This window comes from Plecotus auritus (assembly GCF_963455305.1).
Source record: "Plecotus auritus genome assembly, chromosome: 11".
NCBI lineage: Eukaryota > Metazoa > Chordata > Mammalia > Chiroptera > Vespertilionidae > Plecotus > Plecotus auritus.
This window is the reverse complement of record NC_137777.1, coordinates 27,785,546-27,799,611: the sequence shown is the minus strand read 5'-3', so window position 1 is coordinate 27,799,611 and position 14,066 is coordinate 27,785,546. Positions and strand designations below refer to the sequence as shown.

Sequence of the window (14,066 nt, the reverse complement as noted above, 5' to 3'; positions counted from 1 at the left end):
CATCTGTTCCTTCTTTGTCTTGAAACCTTGGACAAGCAACAGCTGCTCCAGTTCTGAGACTCCTCTTCCCAAAGAAGGTATGCGAAGAATTGGATTTTGGAGATCCTGTTAACGTTGTTATTCATTTTCTCACCAAGTCCATGTTTAATAGCCAGACGTTTGTCTTAATTGATGTGGTATAGAGGTGAATATTATTTTGTTTTGTTTTGTTTTTTTCTAACGCTAATGAGCATTCCCCACGTGCTAGACTCCGTTCTAAGCCCTTTGTAGGTATTAGCTCATTAAATTCTTATAGCAATTCTCTGAGGTAGGCACTACTATTTATCTCCATTTTACTGATGGAGAAATGGAGACATTGAGAAGTTAAGGAAATTGAACCTCACAGTTAACCAACTGCCACAATTGGAAAAGTCAAGATTTGAAACTAAGCAGTGTGGCTCCAGAGTCTAGCGTTTTAACTTCTGTAAAGGAGTCACTCAACTTTGAGGGCGTTATGATTCCACCAGAGACACCTGTGTGCAAACGGGTACCCAGGCATCTTAAATGTGTGCAAGTTGATCAGCACAGTGCCTTGCATGGCATGAGCCAGCATCATCATCATCATGATGTCCGATGCAGTTGATATCAGTGGAGGTGGCCACGAAGCTGAAGGGAGGCATGCCTGGAGGACTTCAAGAAGGAGGTCTCACCTGAATTGAGACTTACAGGATGTAGAGACGAATTTTCCAGAAGGATTCCCATGCAGAGGAAATTGCATGTGCAAGAAACAGAGGCGGAAAGAGCATAGCATGTTCAGAGAAATAAACAGTATTTCTCTCTGGCTGGCATGTGGACTGTGGTGACTAAGGTAGTCAGCTGAGATGATGACAGGAGATGGACAGAGGCCAGATTGTGAATGGCTCTGCGTGAACTGGGACAGACCCAAGTCCTCTGGTGTGTCTCTTGAGGGACAGTGTCCTATATTTGTCTATTTGTTTAATATCCATCCCCCACCCCCTCAATATGCACATGTACTAACATGTAAGTACCTTGGGCTAGGCACCAGTCTGTCATGCTCACTGGGATAACCTAACACTCAGGGCCCAGCCTAGAGTAGGAACTCATTAAACATTTGTTGAATTAAGGTAACTAAACTAACCCGTTACCTCTGGGTGGTTGTAAGTCTCATAAGATACTTTCCCTGGGTCTAGCTGGCATCCCTGGAGACAATGGTCATGCTTAGCTGAAGGATCAAGGCAGGTCTCATTAAATGACTGCACTATCTGAAATTGGGCGATTGTGAGATATTTACTTGGAGGCCAAAGGTTACTCCACAATTCATATCCAGTTGGTTTTACTCCTGACTCCACATATTGAAACTCAGCATCCTCACCCATGATGCCCTTATGACCTCATGAGAGCCCTTCGGTCCTTCAAATGTTTTTTAAAATCCTACCATCAAGAACCCGCCTGGTGGAATGGAAGAGGACTACTGGTAAGTGGTGGTAAGTGGATGAAAACAAAGATTCTTTTAGACAACTCTGCCAAACCAAAAGGACGAGTAAGTTAAGTACATCTTCTCAGCTAGTAGGCTTGTTTTCGTATTTATCGGGGTTTGGGAAAAAGTCAGAAGACACATCTGCCTCAGGCCTAAGAATTCAGCACACATTTTGACAGGACTATTTGTTGGTGATGACACCACCAGTAAGATGAGATTCTTTTTTTTTTTCTTTAATGTTGTCAGAAGAGGCAGCTTCCCAAAGAATCATAGACTGTTTGAAGGGTAGGGACCTTATTTCCCTCTCTTGACAGGGGAGGAAAATGAGGTCAGGGTGCTGCAGTGACTTGCCCAGGGCTGGAGAGCACGAGTTAGCACAGGCTGGAACTGTGATCCAGGTCCCCAATGCCCAGGGCCAATTCTCTTCCCACCTCCCCACTCAGCCTCCTGAAGGATTAGCTGTAGCTTCTGAGAAGCTTGTATTACCACTTTCATCATTTCTTGGTCTTTTTGGAAATATTGATGATCTCCCTCTGCATCTTTCCTCTCTAAGATGACCTAGGAAATGCCGTTAAGGGAAAGTCTTAGATTGCATTTTTGGCAGCAAAACCCACAGTCACCGAGCTGTCCCCAGCTTGAAAATTTCACCCAAGGTCTAAATCTGCTGAAGGTTGATTTCTTGCCTCCAGCTTTTCCCTTCATCACATTAGGAAATACACATTTTGTGTTCAGATCCCGTACAGTAATAAAATATTTCTTTTCCTTCCTGTGATCTGGAAGTCCCCCCCCCCCTTTTTTTTTATTATTTTTTAAGAAGAAACCTTGCATATATCAGAGGGACTTGCTGGCTCCTCAGAAACCAGCCTGGTAGGAGAGTTGATTGGATTTGCCTAAAGCATTTCCTCATTAGTAGCCTGTGTGTGTTTTCCTTTCAAATGTCACCTGGCTGCCCCAACAAAGATCTAATTGTTGTAACGTGGGGTCTCTGCAAACTTGGGCTTTATTGAATGTTCTTTTGAAATCTTCACAACTTCCTGTCAGATAACAAACTGGAAACATATTGAAAGTGACCTGATATATTAACTGGTTTGTAGACCACTTCTTATTGCTCTCCTCCCCTTTCTTTTACAACTGAAGATTGGAATTTTAATTGCTCAACCACAGTTTTTAATTCATGATGCCCAGAAAGGGCATGGGTTATTAATTACTTCTGATTATGAGGCGCCACGAACCCAGGCCTGGCTGCTTCTTGGTGGGTTTAAGACGCTCTTCGCCTGACATGACTGTCTGTATGCACATGGAGGTGTAATTATTCAGACACTAGCTGTTCAGTTCTGCCAGGTCAAACTATCATGAATACATATTATAGTATCTTAAAAGGAATGTATTGAAATGCCATAGTTTAATAGTTCAAGCTTACAAAATTAAGCTCTCTTATGTTACAGGCAATAGCCTCTTAATTGGATGTTTTCTCTGAGTACATAAAAAACATTGGCTTAAATACACACACACACACACATACACACACACACACACATCCAATTAATTTTTTTAAGTGTGAGAAAGAGGTTTTCTTCATCATTAAAAGTAGGACTCTGGAGCCAGGTTGCATGGATTTGACTCAAGGGTCTGCTACTTTCTAGCTCTGTAACTTGGGCACATGACTTAGCCCCTTTCTTATTGTAGTGTCTTTGGTAAAATGCAGATGATTGCAATGTATCACTGGTGGTTCCGAGTATCAAATAAATTAACAAAGGTCATGGAACCTAGTCATTGCGCTTTTTCTGATTGCTCCAATGTATTTACTTGTATTTATGTGTTATAACATCTAGAGTGTTAAGCTGATGAAATTAGGGGTGTCTCCCTGTATCAAAACCTGAGAGTTGTCCCCTAATATCTATTCTCTTCTTCTTTTATAGTAATAATTTCCCTTCCCCACCAATTTTAAACCGGTTTGGCAAAGGACTGCCCAGAGTTAAAATTTCTGTTCCATGTAGAAGTAGCCATGTGACTACATTCTGGTCTGTGGGTTGGTGTATCAACTTCAGAAAAATAGCTTTAAAAGAGGAAGGATTGTGTGTCCTTCATGTCTTCCTTCTTTCTACTGATGGGTATGTGATTGTGATGGCTGGAAGCCAAGCAGCCTTCTTGGACCATCGGATGGTAGGCTAGGCTTGCAGGGCATGAAGGGAGCAGAAATCTGAGGCCCTGACCACTTCAGAGCATAGAGCTCCCCTAGCTGCCCTTTTCTTTATTAATTAATACACTGTAATTTGGGGGCACCTATTGCAATCAAATCTAGTTTTAGGTAACACCTTATCCTCTCTGACTTAGATCACACTCTTAGCATTTTGATATTCTATTTGGTTCTTTACCAATCTGTTAGATCACTTTAAAAAAATAATCTCTAGATGATTCTCTCGAGCTTTCAGTTGTTTCTTTACACATAGTAAATATACTTGTGGCTTTGTAGTCTGTGTGGGATTGCTATTGCTACCAGTATTTTTACTAATTCTTGTTCATGGAAACTTATTTCCTTTTGTGCGACATTTTCTTCCATTTTATGCTGCTCATTGCCCTTGAAAATGATTCACAGGGACTCTTTGAAGCCTAGGATTAAATTGCCTTCCTCCAGAAAAGGTTGCATTTGATTACCAGGCCCATAGGTTTGTCCATCTTGGAACCTCCTAAAACCAAGGTCCAGATTTAACGAAAGAACTCAGGTCATCTATTCACTTCCCTTCCTCCTTTTCTAGGCTTAAACTTGCTTTTAATCTGAGACCATTTATTATCCTGTCTCATGGACAGCACAGTCCTTAGCACATGAAAATTCACTAGTAAATTTTGGCTGAATGAATGAATCCTTAAATTATCATGCCACTTTGTTAACTTATTTTTTCTGTCTTTGTTTTCAGTTGGTCAGTTGAATACCATTTCCAATGGGGTGTCTTTTCTTACTAAGACTTCTCTCCTTTAAAACTCCCCCAAGTTGTGTACCACATAGGGAGTGGCTACTTGGTGAATAATTGCTTCCCAGCTAAGATTGCCTTTTTCCATGCCTCTGCCCATGAATGGATCAAGCCACACATTTCTGGAATTCCTCACACCTTATATATTGCTCAGGTTATCTCTGGCAGTAATCCTCAATGGCTCAGTAACTGGTAGATCTATCTCTAATTTGTTCTCCCCTCTAGTACACTCAATCTCACACTTCAAGAGTTCTCTCTAAAACTGACTTCTCATTCTGTCACTTTCTTGCTTGTAGACCATCATGGCTATTACCACTGCCTATAGAATAAAGTCCAAACCTATTCGTTCTCATTTTGCATCCTTCATCTAAGTGGGTTAGCCAGATTCCATGAAAGAATATGATCTCTGGGAAATCAAACCTCAGTTTCACCATTTACTGGCCACATGACTCCACAAAAGCTAACTTCTGAGCATTGGTGTGCTGATGTGTAAAATAATAATAGTTTTGCAAAAGATAATCTATGTGAAGCTCCTAGTGTCCACCACAATTAAAATAGCTCTATAAGACATTTCTTTCTCGCAGGATCTGAAGGGGATAGCAATGTAATCTCTTGTTGCTTGTGGATATGTGGATACTTAATAAATGAAGGACGCCTTACCCATTTTCTCTCTGGACCTAGTTTTCTTATATATACAGTGGGGCTTTAAATGGTTATTTTGAAGCTTAAATGTGGAAAGTGGAGGAAAGCACTGAGTTCCATACTTGGCACATCACTAGGTTTATGACAAATGTTCCTTCATTAGCCCCCTTCCAAATTGAGGTCCAATTTTCCTTTCCTATGGAATTGCAATAAAAAATGATTAACCAGAGTACATTATATAAAAGAAGGATTGTGATTCTTTGTGTGTGATTCTTTAAAATTTATTTTTATTTTGGATTGTGATTCTTATCTCTACTTTTTAAAGTCCTAGCTTCCCTCTAGGGCCAACTTGAAATACCACCCACTCCATGAAGCATTCTGGAATCTCACTTTCACAACGAATGCCCCCTACTTCAGCCAGGAGGATGATGCAAGCAAAGGGGACTCTCCAAACAATCTGAGCTGGTTCTTGAATTCCCTATATATCAACAAGTATATCTCTACAATATACAAAGCTAAACAGTGTTTTAGCTTCTACTAAGCTATTTTTAGCCATGGAAAATTCAGTATCTTCAAAACAGGTCTATTTATTTCAGTTTTAGACAACTTAAATCTGCCCCCCTAAATTTTCAACATGTGCTTAGGTATGTCTGTGTTTCTCTTTAAACATATTGCAAAGAAACAAATAATATTCCTTAAAATACGGTGGCCAGGAATCACCTTTCTTCTTCTGTATCTGCATCCTGTGCTAACAAGTCCCCGGCAACCCCAAAATTGTATTTTCAAATACATGTTGGTGCTAAGTGACATCTCCTCTGTCTTGAGTTAATACAGCTGTTTTTAATATCTAGGATTGGTTCTCCCGATATAGATCCATATAGCATGCCTGTGGGCACGTTTGGTCTGCTTATTAAATCATCATGAACCTAATCTGTTACTAGTGCTTCTAGATCCATTTTTCTCATGAGTTCTTCCAAGATACTTTATTCCTGTATAAAACATGTGCCATAGTTTATATACTTGGCTTATGTCACGATGTCACAGGTGGGGCTCCCTAGAAGCAGTGCCTCAGTCCAAGGGGTTGGGCAGCAGCCCTTGTGTCTCCAAAGCAGGGAGGCTTCTGTTGGCCAGGAGCAGTCCTCCAGAGCAGGGGACAGCTATGAGTTGTTCTCAGCCAACACACAGCCCCACTGGTAAAGGATCTGATGGGACATCAACAACTACAGTCACCCATGACTTCGTAATTCTTGAATATGGAATCTATGTGTTTTGTGTTTCTGCCATGTTTATAAACCTGGCTCTATGTCTTTATTTACTTACTAGAGGCCTAATGCACGAAATTCATGCAAGGGGCTCGGCCCTCCCAGCCACGGTGGCTTGCCTCGGCCCTCGCAGCTCTGGCTTCGTCTGTAATGTCGTTTGGAAGGTCATTCGGCCACCCAGTCTAATTAGCATATTACACTTTTATTATTATAGATTTTTTACTATGTTTTTATTGATTTCAGAGAGAGGAAGGGAGAAGGAGATAGAAACATCAATGATGAGAGAGAATCAATGATCAGCTGCCTCCTGTATGCCCTCTATTGGGGATGAAGCCCACAACCCAAGCATGTGCCCTGACCCAGAATCGAACCATGACCTCTTGGTTCATGGGTGGATGCTCAATCACTGAGCCACACTGGCCAGGCCTGGCTCTATGTCTTGCACAGTGAAGGTACTAGTTTCTAGAATTGAATCATCTAAGGTCTAGAGGAAATGCCCCCTAGCTTGCAACCATTCCAATCCACTGCCATCCTATATAATAAAAGCCTACTATGCAAATTTCCCCCTCGAGTGGGAGTTTGACCAGGGGTGGGGCCAGCAATGGCGGCAGTGGCAGGCAGCCAGGGGAAGGGAGGCCTTCCCCCGGGCGGCAGAGGCAGTGGCTGCGGCAGGCGGTCGGGGGAAGGGAAGCGGCCAGCAGCCGCTAGGGACCTTACCCATGCATGAATTTCGTGTACAGGGCCTCTAGTTTGTAATAATAGCCAAGTCCTCCCCATGCAGCAGAGAACCAGACCATGAGCCATAGAAGGAAGTTGATGCCGTATGTTCTAAGAATCTAGTTGCCCTGTCAACTTAGATGGTGCTTAAATTCAGAATAGGCAGCTAACTTCTTAAGACCAAGAATACATCAAAAAGCAGAATTTCAGTCTGTTTAACTCTTAAACTGTTTTTGTTTCTTTAAATTTTGTAAAGTAATAGATGCATATGACTAAACATGAAAATGTACAAAGGGTAATAAAGGAATAGTAAAGGCCTATTTCTCCAGCATCTTAACTTTTATTTCCCCTCCCCAGAGGTAACTAACATTTTCTTGTGTTTCTATCCAGAAATAATTGTAGACATACAAGCATATATATTTATGACTTTACACATAAAAAGATTACAGTATATGTTCTGCTCTCTACTTGTTTAAAACTAATAATAGACCTTACTGATCTTTTTGTTGTTGTTATTATTCCTCACCTGAGGATATTTTTCCATTGATTTTTAGAGAGAGTGGAAGCGAGGGGAAGAGAGAAAAACATAAATGTGAGAGAGATACATTGATTGGTTGCCTCTCACATGCACCCCAACTAGGGTTAGGGACCAACCCTGCAACCGAGGTATGTGCCCTTGACGGGAATCAAACCCAAGACCCTTCAGTCCAAGGGCCAATGGTCTGAGCCAAACTGGCAAGGGCCTTACAGGTCTTTCTACATCAACATCTCTATATCTCATTATTAAAATATGGATGTCTTCCAATTTATTTAATCTGTCCTTTTTTAACATTAGGTTGTCCCTGTTTTCAGCTCTTCCATCTAATATTTTTGCTATTTCAGATTTTTGCCAATAGAAAATAAGTGTTCTGTGCAATTTTTTTACACAAATATTCTTAGTACTATTAACTTGGAAAAGCCTGTTGTTTTGAAGCATCAATCTTATATAAAAACTGCTGTTTGGCCGAAACCGGTTTGGCTCATTGGATAGAGTGTCGGCCTGCAGACTGAAGGGTCCCGGGTTCGATTCCGGTCAAGGGCATGTACCTTGGTTGCGGGCACATCCCCAGTGGGAGGTGTGTAGGAGGCAGCTGATCGATGTTTCTCTCTCATCGATGTTTCTAGCTCTCTATCCCTCTCCCTTCCTCTCTGTAAAATATCAATAAAATATATTTTAAAAAAAACTGCCGTTTGAAATTTTAACCCTGCTATTTGGCTTCTGTAAATGCTTGCTTGCTTAAATAATAAGGAAAATAAGACTACTCCCACTTCGGAGAGGCCATTAAACCTTCCTCAGACAAAATTATCAGTGCTGGCACCAGGCCAGGCCTTTGGCTGAGAGCCCATAGGGGCTCTTTAGTAACTTGCAAAGGGGGCCAGAAACACCCCATATTTGGGAGACAAAGAAGGTAAAAACATATAAATAGGGAAAATTCCTCCATGTTGGGGCCCAGAATTTGAGAGACATTTTCCTCTGGACCCGCACGTAATAAATGTAACTCCATCTCTCTAAGTATTGCTTTGTTCTTCTCTGGTTTTCTGTAACAGTTTCTCAACAGAAAAATGATGACATGGACGGTGAATGTGGCTAGCCAGAGTCCCTATGTCTAAGTTATGCTTTCTCATTCTCTGCCCATTTGTTTTTCAGCCTATTTCCCAGAATGCAACTTATAGTCAGAAAAGATAGAAGTTGTCCTAGTTGAAAAAAGCTGAAAGTAATTCTCAGGTTCAGGTCATCATACTAGCAGGTTCTAAAAACCACGATGGTATATAATTTCAATAACAGGGTAGCTATTATGTGAGGAACAGTTCTGAATCTTGTTTAGAATTTAAGAGGTCCAGTACGAAGAGCTTGTCTAAATGCAATCAGATTTTCCACACATTCCACCCTGATGTACTTAAAAGAGCTTCTTGTCTTTTTTTGCTTGTAGTGAAGTACATGCGAGAAGCCACACCCTACGTGAAGAAAGGCTCCCCTGTGTCCGAGATTGGGTGGGAAACGCCTCCGCCCGAATCCCCGCGGTTAGGGAGTGGCTCCTCGGACCCTCTGGCATCGTCCTCGCAGCCCTTCTCCTTCCACAGAGACCGGAAGAGCATCCCCCTCAGGATGTGCTACGTCACTCGGAGTATGGCCCTGGCCGACCCAGAGAACAGGTAAAGAGGACCAAAGCTCTCCGTATCTCAGCAGCTTTTCGGCTGCTGAGGTTTCATGCGGTCCCTTGCCAGGGCTGTGCTCGTGTTCTGAAAACGCTCCGGGGTTTCCAAAAGAACAGCCTGGAAGGGCAATGCTGAGACAATGGGTGTGTTCAAGCCAGGCCTCCCTCCCTCTCATGGTCCCTCCTTCCTCCTCCTTTCTTTCATCGTCATGAAGAATCGGCAGCCTGAGTTCTGGTTGTGGAAAGAGATGAAGAATTAGAGGTGTATTCCTAAGTGTCTTCTCTGGGTCTGCCACAGTCAGCTTATGGGACTTTGGGCAAGTTTCTCAAACCACTAATCATCCACTTGGTTATCTATAAAATGGGAATAATTGAGATATATTGTGAATATAAGATATAATAAGATTTATTACTAAGGCCTGGTAGTAATAAGCAAATCAGCCTCTCTGGGCCTCAGTGCCCTCCACTGTGTATTTGGAGAGTCACATAGAGGATATGTGAAACTATTTTTTACTCTAAACCTCGTTTTGTGCTCGAGAGAGGAAAGAGTGGTTCTGGTCCAAGCGTGGGGTGCTTCTTGCAAAGTCTGTACATGACTTGTCAGGCCATAGGACAGCTATGTCACCCAGTCCATGGCAATTATAAGGTGTCCAGGCAAGATCAGCAAATACTTGGGGTCTCTCTTCCCTCAAAAGTCTTCCTTTAACTCATCTGAACAGAGAGCATGCATCTTGGAGGAAAAGAAGAGATATGTAGAGAAAAGAGAGGGGATGTGAGCTAGCCAGTGGGGGATCTTGGTGACCTTTGCATCCACACTCAAATGCTAAAAATAGGAACAGCCACTGGCCCTTATTTCCAACATGTGTGGAACAGCTGCAACCCACCCGCATCGGGAATATTTGGCGAGGTGCTAGAGCTGATGGGGAAAAGCCAAAGGGAATGGGGGCAGGGCAAATGTTGCCTCCTAGGCTTGCTGCTCAATGCTGTTTTTGTTCTCTTCCTAATAAGCTCTCTCTAAGGAAGCTGCAAGCAAGCCTTTCGGACTCCAGCCAGCTGCAGGGCTACCCTGCTGCCCACACCCCTTCAATGTCAGTTACATCTACACAGGGATGGGAGATCAGCAGTTATAGGAGAGAGCTATGGGGTATCAGCAAAAGATGAGTCAGAGTAAGCAGACTGGGAAGAAGACAGCATTCTTAGATAAGCCACCTCCATCTGTTCTCTGGTGTGTATCCCCTCAATTTCTGCCACTTTCCTGGGCCTACAGTTCATGTCCTGGTTACTCTGAGTTTCCTCTTCCCTGGCCTCTTCTCACCACCTGAACAGACATGTCCTTTCTCCTAAGAGTCTGGTGTGTAAGGTTTCAGATCTGATGAATTTATAATTTATTGAGTGCCTGTCTTGTGCTGGGCATTATGCTAATTACTTCAGATCAGAGACTGCAAAGTGGCAGCCTACAGGTGTGCCCAACCCACAGGTATGTTTTTTTAATGGTCTATCTAGTGTTTTAACCCCACTTAGTCCTCTTAACAGCCCTCTGAGTTTCTATCCTTGTCCCCATTTTGTAGATTAAAAAACTGAGATTTGGTGCTTATAGAAGTTCCAAATATCATATAGCTAATATATGGGATAGCTGGGCTTCAAACTCATGCCTTGAGTGGGTGACAGTGTCAGTTTACTGTTATCAGAAAAATGCAGAGACTAGAAAACGTGGGGTATCATGGAAGTGATTAATGCATTGGAGAGAGAGATCAAAGAAATGATTCCTCAGGTTCCTTCCACCTGTGGACTTATATCTTATAACATTTTCTCCAAGGCATTTAATTATATTTTAAAGAATATTTTTGGAGCCATCATTTTTTAGTTCAAATATTGGAAACTTTATTCTGTCAAGCCAGTCAAGGGAATGCATTTTTAAACTTCTCTCTCGGTGCTCATTAAGGCCCCCAGTAATGAATGTATGTGGGGCCTCCCAGGTGTTGAGGCAGAGCCAGGCCTGCTGTGGTGTGAGACTGTCAGGCCAGGACTGAAATGGCAACCCCGCTAAGCCAGAGGGTCCAGGAGGGGACTTTAGACCAGACAGTTCCAAAACTTCTGATAATAAAATTAATCTTTTCCAATGTATATGTATATCAAATCACCATGGTGTATACTTTAAATATATTATAATTTTTTCTATTATTCCTAGTGAAACTGGAAAAAGACACACACATATCAGGGACTTTGGTGAGTCTTGATCCCCATTGAGGAAGAGTAGAAAAAAAAAGAGAGAGAGAGAACAAAAATTTTACGGGACTCCAGTTACACACTGGGCAGAGGGTAATGTACTAGTCAGAAATGCAGATTATGTTGAATACAAGACAAACCTAATCCAAGGTGATTTTAAAAGGCAAACATAGGGATGGACAAAGCATCCAAAGCAAATGCAAACTGACAGCAACAGACAGCATCAGTTTTGATCTTGGTATATGACAGATCAAATGCAGATTGAAAAGGATAAAACAAGACAGAAAAGGACCGATTTATGCTAAAGGCTAGAGTTCACAAGGGGTATTCAACAGTTATGAATGTATATCAAATGACACAGCAGTGACCTTTAGGGCAGGACCTGCAGGTGATTCGAGAAGAAATAGAAACATACTAACATTAGGTCATTTCACACACCACTCTCAGGCCAAGGACAGGGCAAGTGGACAAAAGGTAAATAAAGAGAGAAGACCCGCCCTGGCTGGGTGGCTTGATTGGTTGGGGCATTTTCCTGTACACGAGGGGTTTGTGGGGGTCACTTCCTGGTTAGGGCATGTATCGAGGGACATATGAGAGGTAGCTTATGGGTGTTCCTCTTTCATATCAGTATCTCTCTCTCTCTCTCTCTCTCTCTCTCTCTCTCTTCCTGGCCCCTTCCTTTCTCTCTAAGATCAATACAGGGCATATCCTCAAGTGAGTATTCAAAGAAATATATATATAAAAGACCCAAACAACGTACTTAATACCGGAGATCTTAGTACATTACAAACTTTGTATCCTGATAATGAAGAATACACTTTCTTTTCAGATTCACATGGAACATTCACAAAACTAACCATAGATTAGGCCACAAAGCATGCAGTAAATTTCATAGAGTAGAAATAACACAAACAATGTCCTTTGATGATAGTGGAATAAAACTAGAAAACACATAACCAAACCAAAGCACGGAAGGCTTTTCTTCATGGTTTCGTAAAAGCTCTCCATGACATAACTCTTGGGTCAAAGAGGAAATAGCAACTTCTGGTAATAAAATTAACCCTAGAAATTGTAGCATTTCTAAAAACAGTAATAATTGTGAAAATAATGCACATATTAAATATAAAGAAGGGAAAGGGGAGAGTGTGGACTCTGGAGTCAGCTCACTCCACAATGGAATCTTAGTTCTACCACTTATGCATGAATTTAAGCAAGTGTCTTATTTATCAAAATAACCACCCGAGGGAATCAGTACTCTAATCTCTTTTTCATAGACAAAGAAACAGTTCAGAAATGAGAGTCGAAGCAAATCGTAGACCTGGGATTCAAACCCATGCCCAGCTGACACCAAGTCCAGTTTCCTAGCCCCCCCATTACCTCCAACTTGAGCACCTGCTCACCTGAACTATAAGCATCGTGGCCAGGACTAAATGGTCTCCTGGATGCTAAAACCTGAGAACCCATGACAAATGCCATACCATCTAGGACTAATACCCTTAGCTGGTGACACACAGCTACTTAATAGTTAGCATTAAAATCTGTCCTGTTCAATCTCTCAAATAGAAACAGCCATAGAACAGCAGGCAGGATTGCTGCTCTTTCCATAAAAAAGGTCACCCAGCAGGCACTGAATCCACAAGAATATGTCATTGCCAGTGGCTGTCAATGATTACAAGATTTATATTTTTTTAATTCTACCTCTTAAATATCACTTGTGTTTCATATTCAGCTCGTCTTTCTAGCTGCCCTAGTGCTGGCCACATCCTCCGTCCTCCAAGCCATTTGGACATATGTCCTGCCGGGTGCTTTGTTTTTAGTTTGCTCCTTCCCCAACCCCTACCAGCTACCCTACGCCCAGCTGGCCAAAGGAATGTGAAACCCTCCAAACTCATCCATTTGGTCAAAAAGATGCCCTATCACTTTCAGTAATGTAGAAACTCCCCAGCATGGCATACAAACCCCGTGAGGTGGTTTTGGATCTTCCCTAAGTCTCCAGCTCCTCCTTGTCATATCCTTTATGCTGTAGCAACCCTTAAACAATTTGTACACATCCTTCACTTGCCTCCCGGACAGCCTCCTCATCACCTGTGAAGCCTCAGCACAGGCGGAGCACAGGTCCCACTCTACCTCGCGGGTCGATCTGTCCATGATGGCACCCCATGTGACGGGCGATGTTTTATCTTCCACTGACTACCCAGTTTTTAAAGCCAGAAGACCCATGAGTTCTAGAGCATCCCATGTTTTCATTTTAATATCCCAGCTTCTTAGAACATTGCTTGATACAAGTCAGGCATTCACAAATATATGATATATTAATAAATGATACGTGGCCTATCGATCTGTCCATTTTTGGTATTTTTACCATTTCAAAAACTTCTCTTTAAAAAATCTTCCACTAAATAGCCTTAGGAGTAAGAGAATAAATCAAAGCACAGTTCTATCCTGCGAGGCTGAGCAGACTTAAGGAAACCAGGGCAATCTATTAACCAAACCTGTCACTGGGTTGACAGCAGATGGACCAGGATGAGTGGCGTATAAAGCTTTTGTCATGACTATGCATGCTAGTAATAGATGCCAC

The 14,066-nt window shown here is 42.1% G+C and overlaps 1 protein-coding gene across 1 annotated transcript in view; it reads left to right on the top strand.

Annotated features, from left to right (window-relative positions):
• The window catches only part of SNTB1 (syntrophin beta 1), a gene marked incomplete at its 5' end in the record, with an annotated part of 198,285 nt that overhangs the window by 91,910 nt on the left and 92,309 nt on the right, over positions 1-14,066 (top strand). Inside the window, one exon of the mRNA XM_080647266.1 lies at positions 9,038-9,260. Within this exon, the coding sequence (XP_080503392.1) occupies positions 9,038-9,260 (223 nt within the window). The remainder of the gene's footprint in view (positions 1-9,037; positions 9,261-14,066) is intronic.